Source organism: Dendropsophus ebraccatus, chromosome 15 (assembly GCF_027789765.1).
Source record: "Dendropsophus ebraccatus isolate aDenEbr1 chromosome 15, aDenEbr1.pat, whole genome shotgun sequence".
In the NCBI taxonomy this organism is placed as follows: Eukaryota; Metazoa; Chordata; class Amphibia; order Anura; family Hylidae; genus Dendropsophus; species Dendropsophus ebraccatus.
The window spans coordinates 14601985-14627595 of NC_091468.1; the positions used below are offsets into that span (position 1 = coordinate 14601985).

Consider the following 25611-nt stretch of genomic DNA (forward strand, 5'->3'; position numbering starts at 1 on the left):
CGCCTTTCTAAGCAATCTCCAGAATTCTATTTCATAATTTTTTCATCACATTTTGAAAACTTTTTTTTCCCCACATATATCAACATTATACATTATATATATTTGACAAAAACTTTCCCCAGACCTCCACAATATACTGGACATTCAGCTCAAGTAACAAATATAATGTGCACACCTTTATGTCTGGGCATGGTACAAAAATGACAATAAGACTGTAATAAACAAATTTCGAGAGGATCCATCATGGGGGGCAACATACAAAATGGCCGCCGCCTCAGAACGATTCACAGTAAAATCCAAGTAAGAGCCCTAATTTTATACTTTTCACCAGTTTCATCAAACATACAATCTCAGCTTTACAGACAACATACAGTATAGTACACTGGGTCATGGACATGCAAGGGGAGTCCAACTTCCGACTTGAACATGAAGACATTAAAGCCATCAGTGCTGGTGATTTTTTTTTCCTGTTATTTGATTATTGTTCCAAGAGTATCCACTTAAACTCCAGCATATGGTCTGAGTGTTATGGATGGGACATTAAAGGTGATCTGCCTCTGGACCACTCTTCTTCCATGGCCAACCATAGCATGTTAAGATGGCCTCCTGCTCAGTTTACTAGAACAAAGAGCCACATCCGGTACAGCTCTCGGCAATGGGAGTTTATTGTAAACCACCTTGTATGGATGTTTATGGATTTTATCAATAACCATCATGTAATTGATACCTTCTGTAGAGCTCCTTCTGCTAAAAACAGCTCAGCAGGGGCATTACCAGACAAAGGACCACCCATGACTAGTTTCCTTACCTGCTTAATAAGAGAATGGGTCATCCAAACTGGACAAGCCCGATGTACACATTAGCTGCCTCAATAATATCTTTCAGGTTCTTAGTTTACTTTTCAATGAATGTCCGAAAATATCTTCTATGGATCTATGTAGACATATAATATATATTTATTTGTGCTTCATATTTTAACATAAGATATCGTACGGCTGATATCCGTATCAATTATATCTGATGAGAAGAAGGGCATATTGTATTTCTAGACATAACGTAATCTCTTCTCCATATCCAACTTGCCACTGTTACGGGATCTACTGTGAAAAGTCTTCGACTGAGCCCAGCTGTAGACAGGAGATCGGTAATCCCTTAGGGCCCTATTACGCGGAGCAATAATCGAATCGGTAATAGAGACAGCGATCAGCCAATGAAATGATCATCAGCTGATCGTAGGTTTAGGTTTGGACCTAAAATTGACAGGCACGGACCTCTCATCGCTACGTGTAATAGTGATGAGCAGCCAACAGCTGACGATTGCCCAAACACATGATACCTTACCTCTCCCCGCTCCTGGTCTTCTCTCCCGTGCTCCGCAGCTTCGAAGTCCCGGCAACAGCTGCTGCCACCGAGACCGGAAAGCTGCGGAGCACAGGAGAGAAGACCGGGAGCGGGAGAGGTAAGGTATCAGGTGTTCGGGCAAGAGCATTGTTAGCGATGTCCATGCAGCCCTTGCTGCCCAATTATTGGGCCGTCTAACAGGTCCAGTAAATGAGCTCCATTCTACCAGATTGGCGCTCATTTACTAAAATGATTGGGCCTTGTAATAGGACCCTTAGGTTAAGTTTATGTAATCCACATGTAATCCATAGCTGATTGCCAACATGGTTGAGCTGGATCGGAAAAAGCTGCACAGAGAGCTTTTTGATCCGGTGCGAGCATGCAAGGAGGGCCAAAGGTCGAATGCTCTGCCACTTTTAAGCCTATAGGGTACCGGACGGGACACTGGATGCAATAGATCAAGCTTGTTGCATCTGAGGTGGCTCCATATGTGTGCAGAGCCTTAATCATTGTTTAGATGGCCCCAATGCTAAATAATTACATTTAGTCTTACATAATCTTATATTTACAGCTCAATGGTCCAGGCCAGGGTGGGCCATATGTAGCACAACACCCGACTGGATACACGTAAGCTGTCCCACCATGGACAAACACCTCACCAACATTAATAGGCATCAGTGATGTGTTTGTTTATTTTATACTGTTCCATGTGGTGGTAACTTAAGACCATCTCCATCTTTCGACCTATGGCTCCAGCTATTAACATATGCACTTCCAAAGAGTTCTTTCAATGATAATTTAATGTAACCCATGGTCAACATGGGAGGGAGTCCAAATAATCAACTGAAGGGATACAAATTTAAAGGAGAACATGTCAATTTTACTTGGCTGCCCAAACCTGCTGGACAGCAAAGTTACTTATTGAACACCAGGGATAGCTACTACTAGACTACACATTCCAAGGTACTCCATGTACCCCAAGCACCATGGAAGATGTAGTCAAATAACAAATCTGACTGCAGAAATAAGACTTTTGTTAATGAAACAAGGGTCTTACCCTACTCTCCTCTACGACAGAGCCAAAAAGTGTCAGGTTAATTGGTGAGAACATTGTACAAAACAGTTTAATCAAGACAAAATAAGAAAAGCACCTAAGAAGTGTTTGGAATAATATCTAGAAATCCAGCTTCATGTTGCTCACGTCCTGTGCCCATCTCCGCTCAGATGCACAGGAATACACACTGCGGCATGAAACCTCATCTCTGGTGTGTACTGAGCTTTCCACAGCATGTCAAAGCCATTACCTGCAAGGAGCAATCTTATGCAGGTGGCTAAATTACATCCTGTCCTTTCAAAGAGCAGATGAGCTCTCTTGAGTCACGAGAGACCTACCGATGGCAATTACGATTCCAGCAGCGTATGCCATCTACATACTTGCTGTCCTTTTGACTCTTTCATTTCAGTCCAATGATTAAGCTCTTCATCGCCCGAGCTGTTCAGACCTAAGGATATCCAACCTATCATCTCCTTGCGCTTCATGCTGCGCTTGTTATAGACGGACAATATGAGAGTCACATCAGAGAGCTGAAAGAGGGCCACTTGGAAAATGAAGGTTTCCTTGTACAAGGGGTTCGGCTGACCTCGTCGGATGGATGTCTTACATTTCGACATTTCCTGACCCATGGAGTTCAGCAGAGTTAACTTTACATAGGTATCTACAAAAACGAATAGGACGGTTAGGAATCGCAGCAGGCACGCCGGCGCTCGGGCACATCATCAGTCAATGCATTAGTGTAGGAGCAGGATATGGAGTATACCAGTCACCTGAATCAAATGCAATTTATTCAGCTCTATAGAAAAGATTTAAAAAAAAAATTCAATAGGAAAAAAGCGTTAAATATTTAATGTAAAATAAAAATCAAAAACTAGTCTCGACTTGTAATAAGCTTTGAGTATTGCATTTGCATATATGGTATACCGCATAATCCTCTTGCGTTCTTAAATCATTGCACTAAGCCAAATAATATAGCATTGCTAACACTAAGCAAGCTTCGTCTAGCCACAACACTTGAAGCATACCACTGAGTTTTTGGAGAATAAAAAGACATCAACAGAGGGAATGAGAACGATTGATGGAGGGAAGGGGGAAGGTGGGGGGTGGTGGTTAAGGAGCAGAAGTGCAATGGTGACATCAGAAGAGCTGAGAATGTGATGCCAAATATGGGAACTGACTAGGAACACTCTGCATGGATGCGGTTTAGCACCACAGATCTGGGCTTTAACCCTTTCAAGACAGGAGGAGTCTTCCGCCTAGCACACTGCTCCGTACTGCCGACCCTTTCCGGCTCTGATTGAGTTAAAAAGCATCAGATCGGGAGCCAAGCATCACTTGAATGCATCCAGACTGCAATTTTGTTACATTTGTCTCCAATCTTAGTGCGGATAATGTACGAAAATTCATTCGACAGACGGAGAAAATTTCAACGTAATAATTTGATATGCGGCAATTGAAATATATGAAAAAAAATCCAGTCATTTTGGTGGCAAACAGTACAAAAGCCATTAAAGGTAAGTGGAGGGGCCGGAACTCCGTTGTGTTGGCTCCTCTTCAAAGCAGCATTATGCACAATGTCACTACACAATATGGGTTTCGGGAATTATTAGCCGTTTGCAGAAAATGACGTATATTATTAAGTGTTGGGAACATGAGACGGAGTTACAATTGATATCACATCCAAAATGGTTAGTGATCGAGGGTAAATAGAAAAGATGGTTTATCGGCAGCACTTAGATGGGGCCATTCTTCAAACATCTACAATAATAGTGGCCAACGTGAGCTCCGAATGTCTCTACTATCTAATGCCATCAGTTTTCTAAGCAAGAACAAAACATTGGGCAGGTCAGCTCTGAAGACCTCAACCAGTCAGTAGCTTATTTCCTTAGTTCATATGGGTATAACTGGTCCAAGGAGAAAGAGTTGTAGCTTGTTGGCTGGTGCCTGACCATAGGCTTCCAAAAACATTAAAAAAAAGTTAGCAGAACCTACCGATTTTGGCAAGGTTCTAATGTGTATGGGGGTTTTCAGTCAAGTACCGGCCAACACACCATACCAACTAAGGCAAGAAACCAATAACCGATTAAAACTTTCACCCACCTCTACTAACAGATGACATTGGGGAAGAAAATGATCAGTCATTCTGACTTTCAATTGCCTGATCTTTTTGTTTTAGACAGATAAGATGCTGCCAGACGAATCCAGTACTATCTTACCCTCCACCTCTCTACATTTAGAACACATGAACACTAGAGATGATCGAACAACGCTGATGTTCAGGTTCGTACAAACTCGAAACTTCGGTATTTGACTCCCGCAGTCTTCCCGTTCCGTGGGGAAGGTGGAGACAGTCCGAGTACCGCCTGGAAAACAGGAATACAACCTGTGGCCCGGGCTGTATTCCTGTATTCTCCACCTTCCCCACGGAACGGGAAGACTGCAGGAGTCAAATACCGATGGTTCGAGTTCGTACGAACCTGAACATTAGCGCTGTTCAATCATCTCTAATGAACACTAGGCTGAGCTGAACGTTCATATGTAAGATAGCCGTCAGATGAATAAATGCTTTAGGTGGTCCTGCCATAGCTTGCTTTGATACTAGGCCTAAAAAAGATATGTACCCATGCAGTTCAGCCTATTCTGCAGCGTTGATCCAGAGGAAGTCAAAACAACCCCATGAGGTTGAAGCCAATTTTTATTTTATAAAAAAGATCCTTCTTGACTCTTAATCTGGTAGAGTGAATCGCTGGATCAATGACGGTTAAGTCTGGCCTGGATCGATCTATGGATCCAGCACCAAGTACCGGCTTATGGCCAGCGTTACAAAGCAGTGTTACATCAGATTACTCTCCTCCGTCCATTCTGCAAACTGTCATCCATCGGCAGAGATCAGTTCCATACACAATCCCATCTGGTGAACCACAGATAAAAGGAAGGAGACAAGACAATATGGTGGACAGCTTTACTGCAAGTTCTCCTCTGCATGAGAAAGACAACATCCAAAGCTAGCCTCTACGGAACTCACCTCGAATTATATAAACCTGTCCACCTATCAAGTGTTTTAGACAACAGAACAGTCCATCTGACAACAGAGGGTGGAGAGCAGAAAAAGAAATAATGACAATAGTTGGGTGAGAGAGGGTTAAAGGTTAAAGCGCAACCATTTCAGCACCAGAGGTCATGCATTTCCATGACATGACTGTCTCGGCTCTGAAAGAGTCTACAGGAAGACATTTTTGTAACTTGAAGTGGAACAGAATAGAAGTAGAAGAACATTATAGGGAAATAATCAATGATCGTGAATTAGCATTAGCTATGGAAGTATAACTGGTGTCAAGTGTTCATCACATCTTCCATTACATACACAAGGTTTCTACTATCTCACATTGGGTATACACGAACAAAGACAGAGGGTCATAGACATTAGAAGAAAAGTGACAGGTGCCAGGGTAGGAACATTACTATGAGAACACATGAAAGATGGTCAATTTAAAAGTTTATTTGTGACTAAAAACAGAAGAAATAGCTATACTTCCCTACCCCTGGTATCTCACTGGTCCCCCACAACTCTTGTTTGCCTTCTTCGGGTCCCCCCGTGATAAGAACATGGTTAAGGACCTGGCTGCTCAGCCAATCACTGGCTGCAGTAGTGTCCTGTCTAGTCCAGTGATTGTCTGAGCGGACAGGGCCTGCACTGAGCTTAGCCCTTAGAAATAGCAAGAAAGGAAATCAGGGGACCAGAAAAAGGTAAGTGGGAGCTGCTGAGGACCAGAGGGGGACGGGGGGTAGGAAAGCTTTTTTTTCTTTTTTTCAGCAACATATATATTTTTTTTAAATGCTGGAAAATACCTTTAAAGGGGTGCTCCAATTTCATAAAGATGACTTCCTGGCTCCCTCTGGCTTGTTTGGTAGTTGGGAAACCAAAAATAGCTATAGTGCGAGAGTTGTGCAGTTTGTTTAAAGTGTCACTGTCGCAGAAATCAATAGTACAGGTGATTTTAAGAAACTTTGTAATTGGGTTTATTAGCAAAAAATTCATTTTTATCATGAAAAAGCAGTTTGAAGCTCTCCCCTGTCTTCATTGTTTTCTATGGAGAGGGGAGGGGTGGAGGGAGATGAGGCACCAAAACAGGACAACAAAGAGTTAATTTACAGCTACATCACCGGGCTATCTCCTCTGAAGTCAGCACTGATCTCTCTGACCTCTGTATACCGGCTTTCACACAGGTCCCACTGTGTAATCCTTTGTTCTCTGTTCTCTGCTGCCGACTAATCTCCTTCTTCCCCCCTCCCCTCTCCATAGGTTACACAGGGTCCGACTGATGTAAAAGAGTCGAGATTTCCTGATAAGGAGCAGTGAATGAGAGAGAGGAGGGAGGGGGGGGGGACCTGGGGAAAGTCTTTATGAATGCAGATAATGGCATATTTGCCTAATAAACCCAATTACAAAGTTTCTTAAAATCACCTGTATCTGCAAAAAAAGAAAAAGCACGACAGTGACACTTTAACTCCAAGTGACCATGCCATTGGAGTCGGGAAGGAATTTTCTCACTGTGATGGGGCAATTGTCATCTGCCCTATAGGGGTTTTTGCCTTCCCCTGGATTAACACAGTAGGGTTTCCCTAGGTTGAACCTGATGAGCTCTTGTCTTCTTTCAACGTTATTACCTATGTTACTATAGTGGGAGCTGTGCACATAGTCACGGTATGACTCTCACACTTTAATAGCTTTACGGGCACAAACAGGTCAGAGGCGGCTGGGAAGCCATCTTTATGAAAAAGGAATACCTATTTAAGCTACCAGTACACATAAGATGGCTAATGGCCAAATGCTCCTATGTCTCCCGATCCTCCCATACCCATATCTGCTCCCCGTGTTCTAATGGCGAGAGAGGAGAGGAGTTGCTGTCAATATGTGACTCCTCTTATCTCCCCTAGAAAAAAGGATCGGGCAGATGAAATCCAACATGCCCAATCCTTCTTTCCCCCAACATTTGCTATTGGGGGAGAGTTGGGAGACCACATTGTACATTAGATGATGAACCAGTCCCACCAATATCTTAAAGGGGTACTCCAGCGAAAATATTTTTCTTTTAAATGTACTGGTTTCAGAAAGTTATATAGATTTGTAATTTACTCCTATTTAAAAATCTCAAATCTTCCTATACCGATCAGCTGCTGTATGTCCTGCAGGACATGTTGTTTTCTTCCCAGTCTGTCACAGTGCTCTCTGCTGCCACCGCTGTCTGTGTCAGGAAGTGTCCAGAGCAGCAGCAAATTTCTATATAAAACCTCTCCTGCTCTGGACAGTCCCTGTCCCGCGCAGAGGTGTCAGCAGAGAGCACTGTGTCAGACTAAAAAGAAAACAACATTTCCTGCAGGGCATACAGCAGGTGATAAGTACTGGAAGATTTTTAAATAGAAGTAAATTACAAATCTATATAACATTTTGAAACCACCTGATCGGAAAGAAAAAGATTTCCGCTGGAGTGCCCCTTTGGTTTGGTGACACATATGTATATGTTGTTGTTTTTTTTTTTCATTTGCAAATTGCATTTTCAGTTTTATTTCATTTATTTATTTTTGCTACAAAAGGTGAATAATGAAAAGGATTGGCTATTAATCAGCCTAATGTCTGTCGCATAGTCTGAGGCATAGATTGTCAGCCTGACTTACCTGTTCCCTAGGGGGTACACGACATGTCTCTAGGGGGTTCTTGCACTGTGCTAATGCTGCACTTCTAATAGGTGCGGCACAGTGTATGATCACAGCTTGGAGAACACTTTGAAGTCATTTGAGAAATACGGACGTGGAGGAAAGCTGCCCTATAAGTGACATCAAACCCTCCCGACACTATGATCATACACCGTGCCGCACATTAAAAGCCCAGCATGAAGACGGAGAGCAAGCGTGAGTGCAAGACATGGCGTGTGCTCCCTGGGCTACATGTACAACAGATCCACAACCTAAGCTCTACAGCCATGCCATTTATTTTAGCCTGAAATAAACTTAATTTAGCATTTAGCTTATGTGGTCCGACGTATGTGGCTATCAAACAGATGGAGTTTTAATGTTTTTATTCTGTTTCTTTATTTATTTTTTGGTTATTTTTTTGTAGTCAAATTTGACAAATTTTTGCAGCAGTTTTTGGAAAAAAATTGGTATAATGCTGCAACAAAGCCATGGCGTATGTGAGTGCACAGGCATCTGCTTAGTTATACCTAGCAGGCTTCGGCTGGGGCTATAGGGCTGGGGTCATGGCTAGTATTTTGTTATGTATTTGGTCCTCATTTTGTGACCAAAGTAGTAATATTTTTTCTTGGAGAGAGCGCCATAAATAAAGAAGCATATGAACAAAGTCCTTTTGGAGGTAGCTTTCCCTGTAAGTCAGGGTTTGACAGGGTAGTTCACAAAAAAAAATTATTATTTTTTTTTTTTTTTTAATTAACTGGTGCCATAAAGTGTCAGAGATTTGTAAATTACTTCTATTAAAAAATCTCCAGTCTTCCAGTACTTATCAACTGCTGTATGTCCTGACACAGTGCTCTCAGCTGCCACCTCTGTCCATGTCAGGAACTGTCCAGAGCTGGAGAGAGGTTTTCTATGGGGATTTGCTCCTGCTCTGGACAGTTCCTTACATGGACAGAGGTGGAAGCAGAGAGCACTGTGTACGACAGGAGAGAATACATCACTTCCTGCAGGACTTACAGCAGCTGATAAGTACTGGAAGACTGGAGATTTTTTTAACAGAAGTAGATGACAAATCTCTGGCACTTTCTGGCACCAGTTGATTTGAAAGAATTTTTTTTGTGAACCACCCCTTTAAAGGAGTTTTACAGGTAAAATAATCGAGCCTTGTAATAGGCTCAGTAAACAGGAACCAATCTAGCAGAATGGCGCTCATTTACTATAGTTAGGGATGGTCCGAACCTGCCGAGGTCCGGGTTCGTATAAACCTGAACGCTCAGCAGCAGATTCCCGCTGTCTGCCCGCTCCGCGGAGCGGGCGGATACAGCGGGAGGAACACCTGGAAAACTGGGATACAGCCTATGGCTATGGCTGTATCCCAGTTCTCCAGGCGGTCCTCCCGCTGGATCCGCCTGCTCCACGGAGCAGGCAGACAGCGGGAATCATTACCGAGGGTTCGGGTTCGTACGAACCCGAACCGAACTCGGTTCGGACCATCCCTAACTATAGTGATTGGGCCATCTAATACGGCCCTTACAAGGGTGAGACTATAAGGGAGCGAATGAGTTAGATCTTGCAGCTGGTCAGGGAGTGAAGTGCACTACCGCATACTTCACCAGATTATAACTAGCAATTGCAGCAAGTCTCAGGACTGACGCATGTAAATAGTTTAGATAAATGAGAGTATAGCATTGCTCCCACAAGTGATGTGTCTGGCTTTTCTTATTCAATCACCAGTCATGTCTTAAGGCTTCTCAACGGAGTCAAACACTGACTTGCAGGGAGTATTTTCCACTTTATTTTTCCTCTTTCTCGTTCCAAGTTTTGGCTACAAACCCCGACCAAAGTACCAAAAGTGTGAACCCAGCCTAACACAGGAAAGCCTGGCCACTGTCAGCTCTTCTCCCAGGGTCCGGAATAACAAGTCTGCCTAGTAGGGATGGTCCGAACCTGTCGTACGAACCCGAACTCTCGGAAATGATTCCCGCTGTCTGCCCGCTCCGTGGAGAGGGTGAATATAGTTGGAGGACCGCCTGGAAAACTGGGATACAGCCATAACCATAGGCTGTATCCCAGTTCTCCAGGCGGTTCTCCCGCTGTATCCGCCCGCTCCACGGAGCGTGCAGACAGCGGGAATCTGATGCCGAGCGCTCGGGTTCATACGAACCCGAACCGAAGCAGGTTCGGACCATCCCTACTGCCTAGTCTTCTGCATCATTACTTAACTTGGTAAGTTTGTAATCCATGTTTCCTGTTACCCAAATTTTTTATTTTTTTTTAGTAACTTGGTAAAGTTACTTTATTTTTGGAAAATGCAAACGCTTTTGATTCTAGGGTCAGGCACATGCAAGGAGATTTCACATATTTCTAGATACTTATGAGACAACATAGAAGTTCAGGATCACAGATAAAGTATATAGTATACAAGATGGGGTAATAAGCCCGGGCCAGAGAAGATAAAAAATTAAGTTTTTTTTCTATATCTTCATCATGAAAATTAAAAAGTAAATGCATTATATATATATATATATATATATATATATATATATATATATACAGTGGTACCTTGGTTTAAGAGTAACTTGGTTTAAGAGCATTTTGGTTTAAGAGCTCACAGTTTTCCAAAATTGTGACTTGGTTTAAGAGCATCGCTTTGGTTTAAGAGCTCCCTGTACTGGGTGGGAGCGTGAGTTAGGGAGGGGTATGGTCTGTATAGCGGGGTCTACAGCGCTGTACTCTGACAGAGAGTGCTGCTATACTGTGCCCACATATTCCCATGCTGAACAAACACCCCTTCCCCATTGCTGTCATGTGACCTCTGACAGCTTTCCTGCTTCTCTATTCTAGCCTGTTGTACTACACTACTGCATTATGGGGATCTGCAGTTCCACCCTGTATCTACAAACTGCTGCTGTGTTATCAGGGTTATGCAGTTACTATACATTATACATCACATGCTGATTGCTATACTATACAGTAACTTATAATATCACGTATTCTGCTGTTTCTAAATGTTTGTTTCATCTGTTCTACATGTTATTCAGAATAATAAATCATTATTTTTGGGGTGTGGAACCAATTATCTGCATTTCAATGATTTCTTATGGGAAAATGTGCTTTGGTTTAAGAGTGGATTTGGATTACAAGCACGGTCCTGGAACCAATTATGCTCGTAATCAAAGGCACCACTGTATATATATATATATATATATATATATATATATATATATATATATATAGCTACACTAATAATAACGACTGAACATTAATAGAAGAAGGAGGGAAATATTAGTGAAGGGAAGCTGGCGACTTTATTTGATGAAGATATAAAGTGTACAGTGGCTGAGCGTGATCCCCATAGCAGGAAAACTCATTAAGAAGGAGGAAACAGAGCGGCATTGCACTCACTGGGGGGTCTGTTGGCTGACAGGTTTTTGAAGTGGCTTCCTTTTATCACTTCTGCGGAGAGTCTGCCAGTGGTGGCATTATAAAGCAGGCCGATGAGGATTTCAGGAGCCGCTCCGTGGACCAGAGATTGACAGGAGGATGTGCTCTCTGTGCATGACACTTCTGACATACTCATCTGGGAATCACAGCCCTGCAAAGACAAATAAATCAGATTGCCGCTCCTTGTGCAGAACAAACATTAATGCTGCGTGACATGAACCGGGGATGGAGAGGGGGAAGAGAAGCGAGGACTCTGTGCCAGGACTATCAAAGAACTGGATGCCAATATTCAAGATAGGGCGGTAATACTGGCACATGGTATGACTGGTGCACCAATATCTACAGATTATTTTGATATCCAGCAGCCATCTATAAGGCTGAGTTCACACTGTATTTTTGCAGTCCATTTAACAGATCCATTTTATTTTAACGTACACAAAAGGTGGTCAACCACGTTTTTGTATATGCTAAAAAAAAGCAAAACCTTGAACCTTTTTTTTTATAATAGAAGTCAATGGAAAAAACGGATCTAAATGGATTGCACAGAGTTGCATCTGTTTTTTCCATAAAACGTATGCATTAAATGGACTGCAAAAATGCAGTGTGAGCCCAGCCTAAGACCAAGATCATTTTTAATCTATAGGTCCCAGGTCACATATGTGTGGTCATAGCCCTGTGTTCTCACCCTGCAGATTATGTCCCATATAGTGCCCATAAAGACCATCCCATAGCATTAACACAGCGGTGTCACCTTAAATATTCCCACTGCTGGGAAGTATTGCACCTGATTTCATTCCTCCTCTTCCTCTGTTATAGGTATGCACACTTACTAACTCATGGATACTCCTTGTACATAATGTAGTTTTCTGTTATATTGCTGGATTACCAGTTCATATTCCTCATCCAAATTGCTATACGGGTAGGGGCTTGCTACCCGCTCATGACTCTTATATAGTATTGGCACCATACTGCTTAGGCTGGGTTCACACTGCGTTTTTGCAATCCGTTTTTTACAAAAAACGGATGAAAAAAACTGATGCATTTGTGTGCATCCGTTTTGATCCGTTTTTCCATTGACTTTCATTGTAAAAAAAAAACGGATCAAAATGAATCCGTTTTTTTTTTTGTCGGAATAAAAAACGTAGCTGACACTACTTTTGTGTCCATTAAAAAAAAACGGATCCGTTTTGATCCGTTTTTTTATTTACAATGGAAGTCAATGGAAAAACGGATGCACACAAATGTATCCGTTTTTTTTCATCTGGATTGCAAAAACGCAGTGTGAACCTAGCCTTACTACCTCTTCCTGATGGACTAAGGGGCAATGTTTGCCCTCTAAGAGCAGACGATTTCGGAACAGACTTTGCGGCGTGCCTAATATGCACTGTTATGTGAATTTCTGTAGAGGATTTTTCTATTCTTTCTTATTTGATTTGTCCATTTCTCTATAAAATAAAAATATATGTACAAAAAAACTAGTACAAGTAGTGAATACTATTGTCCACCAAGGCTCTTACATCATTTTAGTTACAGTCCTTTATACCCTATCCCCAATATACACCATCAACAACGACCCTCTAATGTCTATCCTTTAGCCAACCACAAATCCACTGAGCCTTCCAATGCCCTGCAGTCGGAGAATAGCACCATAGAGAGGATACACTAGAGAGGCCTCAATGGATCCTGGATATGTTGTGCACCAGGCCAGTGACAGGAATTAACATATGGCGGGAGATTTATCAAACATGGTGTAAAGTGAAACTGGCTCAGTTGCCCCTAGCAACCAATCAGATTCCACCTTTCATTCCTCACAGACTCTTTGGAAAATGAATGGTGGAATCTGATTGGTTGCTAGGGGCAACTGAGCCAGTTTCACTTTACACCATGTTTGATAAATCTCCCCCATGGTATAATAAATTAGGTCCATTTGAAGGGGAACTATCAGTAGATTAGGCAACTCTGACCTGCCGATAGCCCCCTATAGCACAGGAGACACCGAGGATGAAGCTATGTCTCTTACCTTCATCCTCGGCAGCGTCCGGTGCAGTTAGATGTTTGTTCCATAGTCCAGTAAGACTGTTAGAAGCACTGCCTGCCCTCATATGGATAATGGATCGCCAGTATGGGGGTGGGCAGTACTTCTAAGGGTCTTACAGGACAATGGAGCAAACATCTAACTGCGCAGGATGCTGCCGAGGATGAAGGTAAGAGACATAGCTTCATCCTCGGTGTCTCCTGTGCTATAGGGGGCTATCGGCAGGTAAGATTTGCCTAACCTACTGATAGTTCCCCTTTGGGGTGCATTCAACTTTCGCTGCCCGATCTGTTTTGTCAATTTTTTTTTTTTCAACTCTAGATCCGCCTTATGCGAGCACAAGGTCTGCGGCCCGGGGAAAGGATACGTCGCTGCATTATGCGTACATAAGTAGGCGACACAGAAGAGGTTGGGGGGGACGCCATATTGCACCAAATAATAATAATAAAAGGAATGGATCAGAGCGGAAAGGTTATTGAATCAACGTGAAAAAAACTACAAGTAAATACCGACAGATTTGTATGTAGTTAGTGTCCCTTTAAATCTGCCTATAAATCCTGATATATTCCGCTGTAACATAGGCTGGAATACATTCTATAACAATTCGATATGGATAATGTTTACTCATAAGTCGCAAAATAGAAATTCCAAACAACAACGCTTGTCTATCACCTGACATTACATGAGACAGGTGGAACAAAGGCAGCGTCAGTCAGAGCCGGTGTATAATGACTCCATACACATGATAACCCTGGACAGCCCAGATCACAATTCCTGCAGTTGTCTTCCTTGGAAACAAACAATCATTAGCGGCATCGGAGACGCTTATTTTCTTACCATCAACTTTTCTCGTCCTGCGGTAAAAACCTCTTTGGAGAAAACTCCAGGTTCATATTGGGTAATGATTAATAGAGTAAGAGGGACGCCTATGGGTACTCACAATGCCTCGCTAATTCCCACTTGCTGAACCCGTCTACCTCCGCGACTTGATCATTTTGTATCTTATGACTGATATCTGGTTGGTGTTCCTTAGCCCCAAAACAAAGCAATGTATTGTAAGCTCGGTGACATGCAGAGCTTACGAGAAAAACCTGTCCACAGGGTGCACGGCTTATCTTGCCTTAACATTTTCCATAAATTATTCAGAGCGTGGCTTTTATTTGATGTGGCTACTAAAATCCCGCTGCCTACACTCAGATTAGAGAGCAGCGTGACTGTCACAGAGCTTCTCACCTCCAAGTCTGGAGTACTTACTAAGGAATATACTCTATAAGTTGTTGTTCTGCATAATGCTGGGAAAACATGGGAAGAGATCCGCCAGGAATGAAAAGCTTTGTTGGTCATAATTATTGAACTACGTCATATATATATATATATATATATATATATATATATATATATATATAGAAAGAGAGAGAGAGAGAGAGAGAGAGAATACCGTCACTTTTAATAGATTTACATACTAATTTAAAGGGGTACTCTGCTCACATAACTTTTCATATGTTGCTGTGAGACTAACAATTCCTTCCATACTTGTTATTATCTGTTCAGTCTCCTTCCCCCAGTTCTCAGCTGCTGCTGTCTGAAGAAACAAAAAACTTTGTAGCTTCTTTGTAATGTCGGGAGGGTTAATCTAAGGTCAAGTTTCTAATGATCTCACTGTCATTATCCCTCCCAACATTACAAAGTTGCAGTTAGGGACTTGTTTACATCAGCTGTCTCAGAGGGGAGGGGGGAGGAGGGGGAGATGGAGAGAAAAGCTCACACACAGATTTTTGTGTCTTCAGCAGAAAGCAGCAGCTCAGAACTGGGGGAAGGAGAGTGAATAGATAATAACAAGTATGGAAGGAATTGTTAGTCTCAGCATGGGCAGCAACATATGAAAAGTTATATGATTGTTAAGAGCCATGATTAAAGGGGTTGGCCACTTTATAGTAAAATAGGTCAGTACAAACTATTAGTAAGTGTGCTCACTGTATATACTGACAGCAGCTCCCTGTGTACCTCATAGAGATAAAATCAGACTCCCCTTCACCAGGCTGGGCGGCCCTGCTCTGTTTTGTTTCAGTCCACAAAATGGCCGACATGGAGGAGCATGTGACCATGCCTCGCCCCCTGTGTCCTCTATAGACATGTACAGGCTCAGTGGTGGACACTGGGGGGCGGGGCCTGGTCACATGCTTCTCCATGTAAGCAATCTTTTGGACCAAAACACCACAGAGCAGGGCAGCACAGCATGGAGGAGGGGAGTCTGATATTAGCTCTGAGGTACACAGGAAGCTGCTGTCAGTATATACAGTGAGTACACTTACTAATACTGTACACTGAGCAATTTTACTATAAAGTGGCCAACCCCTTTAAGGACCTTTGCGGTCTGAAACGCGTTGGGGAATTTTAAAAGGATGAAATAAAATTTATGAAGTTTTATTCAAAAGCTGAAGAGTTTGTGGAGTTTATCCATTTACACATATGAAAAGTTATGTTTGAGCGGAATACCCCTTTAAGTATCTTGTTAAAGAATTTGTGGAGGACCGTGTTTAGGACCCATAGTAAAGAATGGCAACACGAATACCTGGAGGACTCATATTCCACCATAAAGAACCGACTGGTCTGCAAGGGCCAACAAGTTGCAGATAATGAGCATCGATCTTGGTGATCGGCCAACTGTGCAGCCAGACTGCACGAATGATCGGTGTGTGGCCCTTTAAATCCACCATTGTTGGCTGTTTATGCAGCTGATAGTGTTAGGGTCCTATTAGATGAAGCGATTTTTAATAATTAATGATAAACGATCACAAACAAGAGCTACCTTCATTCTGCAGCAGGACAACCACCCAACCATCCAGCCAATGTCATTAAGAACTATCTTCAGCATAATTAGGAAAAGGGAGTCCTAGAAGTCATGATATGGCCCCCTGATCTCATCATTATCCAGTCTTATATTACATGAAAAGACGGAAGGGTCGGTGACATCCACAGAAGATCTATGCTTAGTTCTCCGGAATGTTTGGAACAACCTCCCTGCCGAGTTCCTTCATACACTGCGTGCAACTGATGCCGAAGCGGGGTCACCTCATATACTGATCTCATTTAGATGTCTCTTCTGTTCAGTCACTTTGCATTTTGTTAACTGATAAAAATAAACTATAAAAACTTCTATCGTCAAAAGAATTCTTATATTGCAGGACCTAATGGATATATTACTCTTAGCATCACAAAGACACAGAGTGACTTATAGACAGTTTAAGTTCCACCAGAAATTTGGAGAAGGAGGATATATAAAGCAGGTCTCAGATGCCACCTATTAGTCAGTGTCTGACTCTAAGAAGCCATAGGACATGAGTGGGAATGTAAGCCAAGCCTGGCATCTCTCCAGTGGGAAAGTTTACCCATTTATAAACTCTGATAAGAAGCCCTAGGACATGATTGGGAATGTAAACCAGGCCTGGCATCTTTCCATAAGGAAAGTTTACCCATTTATAGAGTATTTCAAGGTTATTGCCCCTCATCAGTACAAAGCTGGCTTGATGCAGGGAGGCATTTTGCTTCTTGGGCTTTTGGCTTCAAGGTATAAACGTACCTCTCCCCGTGCCTGCAGTTAGCTGCGGGACCAGCCTCGGGAACCCTGCTGAAAGGCATTTTCCCTCAAGTTGTGATGATGTCACAACTCGGGGGAAAAGGCCTGTCATGGCTGATGGACTGGCCGCTCAGCCAACCAGTGATTGGAGCGGCGTCCCATCCCAGTCACTGACTGTATGAATTGCCAGTCCATCTTCCAGGTCGTGACGTGTCAGCCCGGTGGGGGTCCCGAGGCCAGTTCAGCCACTCACCAGGGACATGGGAAGAGGTAAGTTCGTACTTGTAATCAAATCCCCCCCTGCCAAATTTATAAAAATGCCGAACTTCTCCTTTAAGGCTTCTTACCACTCATCTCTAGTTGCCTGGTCCTCTGGTTGCTGACTATTAAAGGGAATTTTTATAGATCCTGTCCAATGTCCAGGCAATTCTGCATGCACACATCAAATATTAATTATTTCTGCTAATTGTATGTTCACTTTACATGTGTGTTTGTTACTAGGATTTTTCGGTGCGGTGCTCTTCTGGGATGTCCTTCCTGGAGGTCTAGGGGAGGTATGTGTGGCCATAAGGTTCCTGACCTCTCTGTTACCCCGGGTCTCTGAGCTCAGACGCCATCAGATCTGTGCTCCTTAATTACCAGAAGATCGTGGTTCTCCCTAAGCTTTGGCGAAAGGTGGAGATCAATCCTGGACACTTACTAGAGACTTCTGACCAAGACGGGAATGGAATGTTTGTGGGGGTACCTCTTGCGATAAACCACATCCTAGTGATCTTTTTGTGCACAATTTTTTTTTTCTAGACTTGGGAGATAGAGTATGTACATTGGCTCTTAAATAAAGTAAGCTGTCTACACATAGACATCTCTTCTCTTTGGACATTCATATTTTGCTTATACTCTCTAGTCATGTCTCAAGGCACTTTCATGGGTTGAACATTGTAGCTACCTAATGGTGGTCTTAGAGATGGTTTTCCTTCTTCGGGGGGCAGCTAAGTTGCATACATGTTTCGTTTCTATAAACATAAAATCCTATAGCATTGGGAAAGCATCAGATTTATAAGTTTTTAGGTCCTACAAAGGCCGATGTGCGTCACAATTTGCACTTCAATTTGATTCGAAATAAAAAGTGGATAGATCTTAAAAATCCTCCCAACACTGACTCTAATAAAATAACTGGATTTTATTTTTTTGAAGACCCATGCGGCTCTAACGGAGAAGATATTATGCCACCATTACAAGCAATTCTGCAGTCGGAGGCGACTGTTATGTGTTTCAAACAGCTGCTTAAAATACAAATCAGATTGCTAAAGCCGCTGTTTTGTATGCGCCATAATCTGACACTGCATTATTCATACATAAATCAATTATAGAAAAAAAATGGATTCGAATGTAGGACGGGAACCCAACAATGCAAAAAAAAATGTTCTGTGAATCTTGAATACTTAAATACAACACAAAATATAATCAGATAAATAAAATATATAGGCATATAAACACTCGGTGGCAGGACTGGTGAAAGGTTCATGCAAAATTCATGAGAGATGAGAGGAATAGGAGAAATAAATAGGGTTAAACACATTGTTGTAGAAGACAGAAAGTCTATAATCCACCAAATAGACAAAAGAATAGCTAACATCTTCCTTTAAAAACAAGAAAAAATGGACTTAAAAGGAACCTGATACATTGAACTTGCAATCTGATCGGTCAGTATCATTGTATATAGGAAGAAGAGCTGAGCGGATTGATATATAGTTTAGTGAGCAGAAATTCAGAACAGCTTTTGATTTATTGATTGAAATCTCTGCTCATTCTCGCCTTAAGAGTCCAGTGGGCGGGGCAGAGATTTTAATCAATAAATTACAAGTCACACTAATTTTTTCTCCACAAAAAAAATTATTGATTTGCTTGTCTCCTCCTGCTCTATAATATGATGATTGCAGATCAGACTGTAAATTTAACACATCAGTTTCCCTTTAAGGAGAAGGTTTCAGGATGATCATGCTACCTAACTGCAGGCAGATGCTCCCATCCTACTGAAATATGTTAACTTAAGTGCTATTTTAAAGCTCGGTTCTAGGGGTCCTTTAAGACACAAAGGTGGGGGTGTAAAATATACACTGGAGTAAACTGCCCACAGCAACCAATCACAGCTCAGGTTTTAGCTCTGGTGAAGTGAAAAAGGAGCTGTAATTGGTTGTTGTGGGCAGTTTACACCAGTGTATATTTTACACCCTTTGATAAATCTGAGCCAAAGATTTTTCGGCCGTGGGGGCAAATGGCTCCTTTGCAGTGCCCTTACAGGATAAATTAAGTGCATGGGCGGCACAAACGATCGCTGTATCGTTTGTGAAACCCTTGAAACTGACAGCACAGATACGTATTATATATTGGGCTCTGAGATATGCATATATCTGTGCTGTCAGTTTACAGATCACAAGCAGTATATCGGCTGTATCTTCAGCCCCTGCCCCCTCCAGCTGTCAATCATTCTGGACAGGGATGATTGGTTGAATAGCTGCAGTCATAGGTGATGGCAGAGACCAGGGGTATGCCATCAGAAAGGAGGTATTCAGGGAATTAACTTTTGTTTTCATTATTGCCCATCAGGGCCGCTTTAACCAGAGGGCACATGGTGCACGTGCACCAGGCCCACTGGTTAAAGGGCCCCTCCGAGCATGCCGGCCGTTGCGATGTGCGACCAGTGCCGTCACACAGGGCTCCGGCCACCAGCCTCTCAGCCTGTTGGCTCCCTCCCTGTCAGTCACTCTTGTGGCTGCACTTCCTGCGGTCACAAGAGGCCGCACTCTCCCTCTGGTGTCGGAGCTGAGTGACATCACTGGGCACTGGCACCAGGGTAAGGGGAAAGCGGCCTCTTGTGACCGCTGCAGTGCGGCCACAAGAGGGAAGAGAAGAGGAACGCGTGGACCCAGGTGAGTATAATTTTTTTTTTTAATGTTATATGGGAGGGGGAGCGCACGGGGGCTATATACTATTGGGGAGAGCACACGGGGGGCGCACAGCAAGGGGGCTATATACTACTGGGGAAAGCACACGGGGGGCGCACAGCAAAGGGGCTATATACTATTGGGGAAAGCACACGGGGGGGCGCACAGCAAGGGGGCTATATACTATTGGGGAAAGCACACGGGGGCGCACAGTAAGGGGGCTATATACTATTGGGTAGTGCACAGCAAGGGGGCTATATACTATTGGGGAGAGAACAGGGAGGGGGCGCACAGCAACGGGGCTTTATACTACTGGGGAGAGCACACGGGGGGGCGTAGAGCAAGGGGGCTATATACTATTGGGGAGAGCACAGGGGGGCTATATACTATTGGGGGAGAGCACAGGGGGGCTATATCCTATTGGGGAAGTGCACAGTAAGGGGGCAATATACTATTGGGGAGAGCACAGGGGATCTATATACTATTGGGGGAGACCACAGCAAGGGGGCTATATACTATTGGGGAGAGCACAGGGGGTCTATATACTATTAAGGGAGAGCACAGGGGGGCTATATACTTCTGGGGGAGCGCACAGGGTTGCTATATACTACTGGGGGAGCACACAGAGCGGCTATATACTACTGGGGGAGCACACGGGGGTCTATATACTAATGGGGGAGCACACAGGAGGGCTGTATATACTGTAACTGGAGGAGCACACAAGGGTCTATCTACTACAGGGACACCTTAAAACTATGGAGGCACAGAGGGGTGTAAGTATATAGGGGTACAGAGGGGTGTAACTACTATATAGGGGAACAAGGGACCTAACTACTGTATGTGTTGAAGCCTAAAATATTTGGCAGATTCTGGAGAGAATATTCACAGCCAGGAGAAGACTTCAAGGTGGCCCAGGCTGGATGGAGAGAAAAAGAAAAGGTGACAGACTCTGATCGGAGAAGACGCCCCCGGTGAGTCACTGGATGTAACTGCACTCTGTTATAGGGTCTGTAGTGAAAGGGGCATGATGTGGCGGTATTATGTAATGGTATCATTGGTGATATCTTTGTTTAGTTCAGTGCAGTTTTCTTGTAATATGTAATCACTGTATGGTGGAAATAGTGTTATAAGGTAAATACTGTATGTATTGGGGATCTTGATACAGTGTGGGGGCAAATTCAGTACGTTATACCATGTGCCGAAAGCGAAGGGGGGGGGGGCCCACTCTTGAGGGCTGTGCACCGGGCCCACCAATGTATTAAAACGGCCCTGTTGCCCATTATAATAATAATAATAGTGGTGAAAAAACAAGCTTGATACTCACCTATCTTGCTTTCTCCCGACTGCCAGTATCAGAGCTTCACTCCCCCATATGCTTCTGGGTTTTGGGTCGGCAGTCAATGCCATGTGCAGACACCAAACTCAAAAGCACTGAACAGGGGAGACTGCTCAGTGATAGTGGCAATGGTGGGAAATAATAAAACCTCACCATCTTAAAAAAAGGTACATTTACAGAATTCCCCTTAAAAGGGGTTGCTCACCCCAAAAAAATTTTTTTCAAATCAACTGGTCCTAGCAAGGGCCAAAGGATTTGTATTGTACTTCTATTAAAAAATCTCAAGTCTTCAAGTAGTTATCAGCTTCTGTATGTTCTATAGGACGTGGTGTACTCTCTCCAGTCTACCCATAGGAAACCTCTCCTGCTCTCCAAACTGGAAATAATACAACTTCCTGCGGGACATAAAGCAGCTGATAAGTACTGAAAAACGTAAGATTTTTTAATAGAAGTAAATTACAAATCTCTGGCACTTGCTGGGACCAGTCTAATTGAAAGAATTTTTTGGGGGGGTGAACAACCCCTTTAAGTAGGCACCTATGCTCATGGTGTTGAAGGACTCTTTTTTGAGCTTTCTGTATACAGAGGTAATCATCTTATCTTCTCTCTACATGGCAGACTGTAGTTTAATTACATTAGTGCTGTTCTACAGCGCGGCACACACAATGGCAGCCTGTAATGTACTGCTGTAGTGCCTTCGGAGGATGATGAGCGCCGATGTTATTTGCTTTCGCCTAATCAGTCACACACAGGTTTTACTCCAGAAATAATTTTGAAATGCAAATGTGATTTCTTTTATTGACAAAGAATAAGCTTAGTGGCTTCTGAAACACGGGATTTATTTACTGAAGGGCTGTAATGAGATTTTTTTTTTTTTTTTACTTAAGAGTTTTCACTGATCCCTCTATAAATGCTTTTAGACTATGTGTATGGTTTATTTATGATGTATTAACCATTGATTCATGCTGGGGATTCCGCTGCATGAAAACTATTGTAGCGTACATTTACTAATATACTTCATAACATTCAAAAAGCGAAAAAATCTGTGGGACTGTCAGGGGTTATCCAGTGCTACAAAAACATGGCCACTTTTCCCCCTCTCTTGTCTCCAGATTGGGTGGGGTTTCAAACTCAGTTCCATTGAAGTAAATGGAGCTTAATTGCAAACCGCACCTGAGCTGGAGACGAGAGGGGGAAAAGTGGCCATGTTTTTGTAGCGATGGATAACCCCTTTAACATTTCTCCAGAATGCTGAATTTTGAGTGGGGTTTATGTAGATTCACTGCCCTTCGAAACTCAGTTCTCTGGATGGCCCTTCTTTGTTGGTCTGTTGGTATGGTGGTGGGGGGGAATCAGGGCAGGTGAGTATGCATTTTTTGTACCCCGCCCTGAGGCAATTACAATATAGAACATTTTCTCGGGAAACTCCTTTCAATGGGCACTGTTGCTTTAAATAATTTCCTCTATTTGATGATTTATTATATATTTAAAAATCACTTTATTACCAGAAATTACAGCCTGTAAAAAAAAAATAAAAAAAAATTGGCAGCTAGATGCTCACTTCTTTAGAAATATGCACTCCACTGCCTTCTGTAATCTTTCTCTAGTAATGGGTAGATCAAGACCAGCACAGGAAGTGGGGGAGGGGCTTAGCATGTCCTATGTGCAGGATAAGGAATTTGAGAAAGCTTGGCCTGAGCCCCTCTGTTGAGATGAGCCAAACTGTTCCTTAAAGTTAAATTATGGCTTCCTTCTCATCTCTGACCACCCATAATGTTCTGGGCAGCTATCCCTTCTGTAAATACCTTTTGCTGCCCACGGGTCTGTAGTGTAATCTCCTCCTCCCTTTAAATTTTCAGTAGAAACAACATTCGTAGATACTCGGGGGGAGATTTATGAAACATGGAGTAAAGTGAAACTGGCTCAGTTGCCCCCGGCAACCAATCAGATTCCAACTTACATTCCTCACAGACTTTTTGGAAAATTAAAGGTGGAATCTGATTGGTTGCTAGGGGCAACAGAGCGAGTTTCACAGTCAGGCTCCAGTCTATTTTTTTTTTACTGTAAACAGAGCCATATGGGGGCTTGTTTTTGAAGGACTAGATGTACTTTTGAATGGCTCTTTTAAGTTTTAAATAACTTGTCCTCCATCCACAGGACAAAAGAAAAGTAAGGAATTTGGGGGGGGGGGGACCTCCGAGCCTCCCGGTGATCTCTGTATCGCCCCCCTGGCTTCTGTGTTAGGAATAGAGCCACGGGTATGGCAAGTGACTCTCAGTTCTATTCATACCTATGGAGATGCCGTAATGAGCCAAGTAAGCCGGAAGGACACTTACTCGACACTCTCTGGCTATGACTTCAGGAAGGAAGCCTACAGAGAAAGAAAATGGGCTGGACACAACACTGACACAGCACGCAAGTGGGAAGATGGGAGCAGAATTCTTGTCATACCCCTCCCCCCACCCTCCCGCTGCTGATTGACAGTTGACTGCCTATACACAGCATGGATAGATAACTGCCAATCAGCAGCTGGTGGGCGGAGTTTTCTGCATCTCATGAATATCCAGGACTACTGAGCACATGCACATAATGAAGAGGACTACTTATTGTCCATATTATTTAGGAGGATATCTCTGCAGCAGCTGCACAGAACAATGTAAGTGATACATCATTCTGTTCAGATTCTCTGTCACTAGTTTATGCTACCCTGAGATAGGACAGCAGAAACCTACTGACAGAGTCTCTTTAATTGTTTCAAATTGTAGTTCTGATGACAGACTATCCCTACAGACAGACTACATTTTAACTCCTTACACTGGGAATTCATATAGAACTGTAGTGGCAACAGCAATGTAAGAAAGCCATACCATTATGCCTGCCACCCAGAATTATCCATAAATCTATATTTCCAGCAGATTGACAGCCCCTTCAATGTAGATAACTCTTCCTGCACTAATCTGTATGGTCGGAGACAGAAGTCCATTGGGCCCATGTGAGCTATGATTGAGGTCGCATATCAGGTCAGAAGCATAGGATTCAATCTTTGACTGTTTCCCGGAACTCTGGATACTTATTTGTCATGGGGTTGGAAAGTCAGCATCTGCGGGATGAGGTTACCTTGTGTTTGCTGTACTCATTTTATTCCCACCACGGAGAAGGAAAAAAAAAGGGGGAAGATAGCCGACGGAGATGCTATGATCAATTCCTAAGCCTCCATGTACAGTACAGCCTGGGAATTCACACTATCCTTTTGGAAGCTTCAAACAGTGAAGTGTTGACAAGTGCAATGGGATTGACATGATAACTTATAATGCATTTCTGGGCTGACAGTGGTCTGATAGAGGTAATTCAGTTATCTGTTCCCTTGACTGCTGTAGTGTCTGGGCATGTCACTGACGGAGAATGACACATTTTCACATTTTCTCAGTTGGAAATCTTGAGCTTTAAAATTGCTTATGTGACCTGCTTAGATCGAGGCCGAGCCAAAAAAGACAGGGAGGTGAAATAAAGCGTGGAGAGGTACAAAGGCTGCCACGAAATGACTGCTTTCCCTAAGCTCAATGGCATAAAGCAGTGATAAAAGCCATATAAATAACCCCACAAACATACAGGCACAGTAAATTCTACTGGAAATTTTTATAACCTGAGATTAAGGGTCCTATTACATGGGCCAATAAAGGCCTGATCGATATTGTAAACGATCGCCAATCTGCTAGATCGGTGCTTGTTTACTGAGCCTATTACCCGGCCCAATATTCATTTAGTAGGGGCTGCACAGACATCATTAGTGATGTTTGTGCAGCCCTTGCCCAAACAGTGCTCTTGTGCTCTGCAGGCTTCCCAGTCCCGTGACCAGGGCTGCCATGGCCAGTGATTGGCAGTGAGCTCAGACTTAGAAAGGCAAGGACACTAGAGCTTGTTCAGATGGACATGACTGGTTAGTAGAGATGGCAGCGGCTATCCAGTTATTTTCCTGCAGCAACCAATGCAAGAGAAATGTAAAATTACAGTATTAAAAGAATGGCCATCCATTAAATACAACTAGTAAAGAGCGGCTCTCTGTTCTGACTTAACCAACATCCCCCTCCCCATCTATGATGTCTGTTTAGGGCAAATGGACAGGGATGGTCTTCATCCCCCATCACTCCCCATCACTCCCCATCTTTTTATCAGCATTGTTGTCACATA

General features: G+C 43.1%; 1 protein-coding gene across 3 annotated transcripts in view; it reads right to left on the reverse strand.

Moving 5' to 3' along the window:
• Nucleotides 1–2178: 2178 nt before the first annotated feature.
• The window catches only part of SYT14 (synaptotagmin 14), a 107516-nt gene continuing 84083 nt past the window's right edge, over nucleotides 2179–25611 (reverse strand). For all 3 annotated transcript variants that reach the window (XM_069954313.1, XM_069954314.1, XM_069954312.1), the window contains 2 exons: nucleotides 11492–11681; nucleotides 2179–3056 (listed from right to left, as the gene is read on the reverse strand). In XM_069954313.1, the coding sequence (XP_069810414.1) occupies nucleotides 2743–3056; nucleotides 11492–11681 (504 nt within the window). In that variant the 3' untranslated portion in view covers nucleotides 2179–2742. The remainder of the gene's footprint in view (nucleotides 3057–11491; nucleotides 11682–25611) is intronic.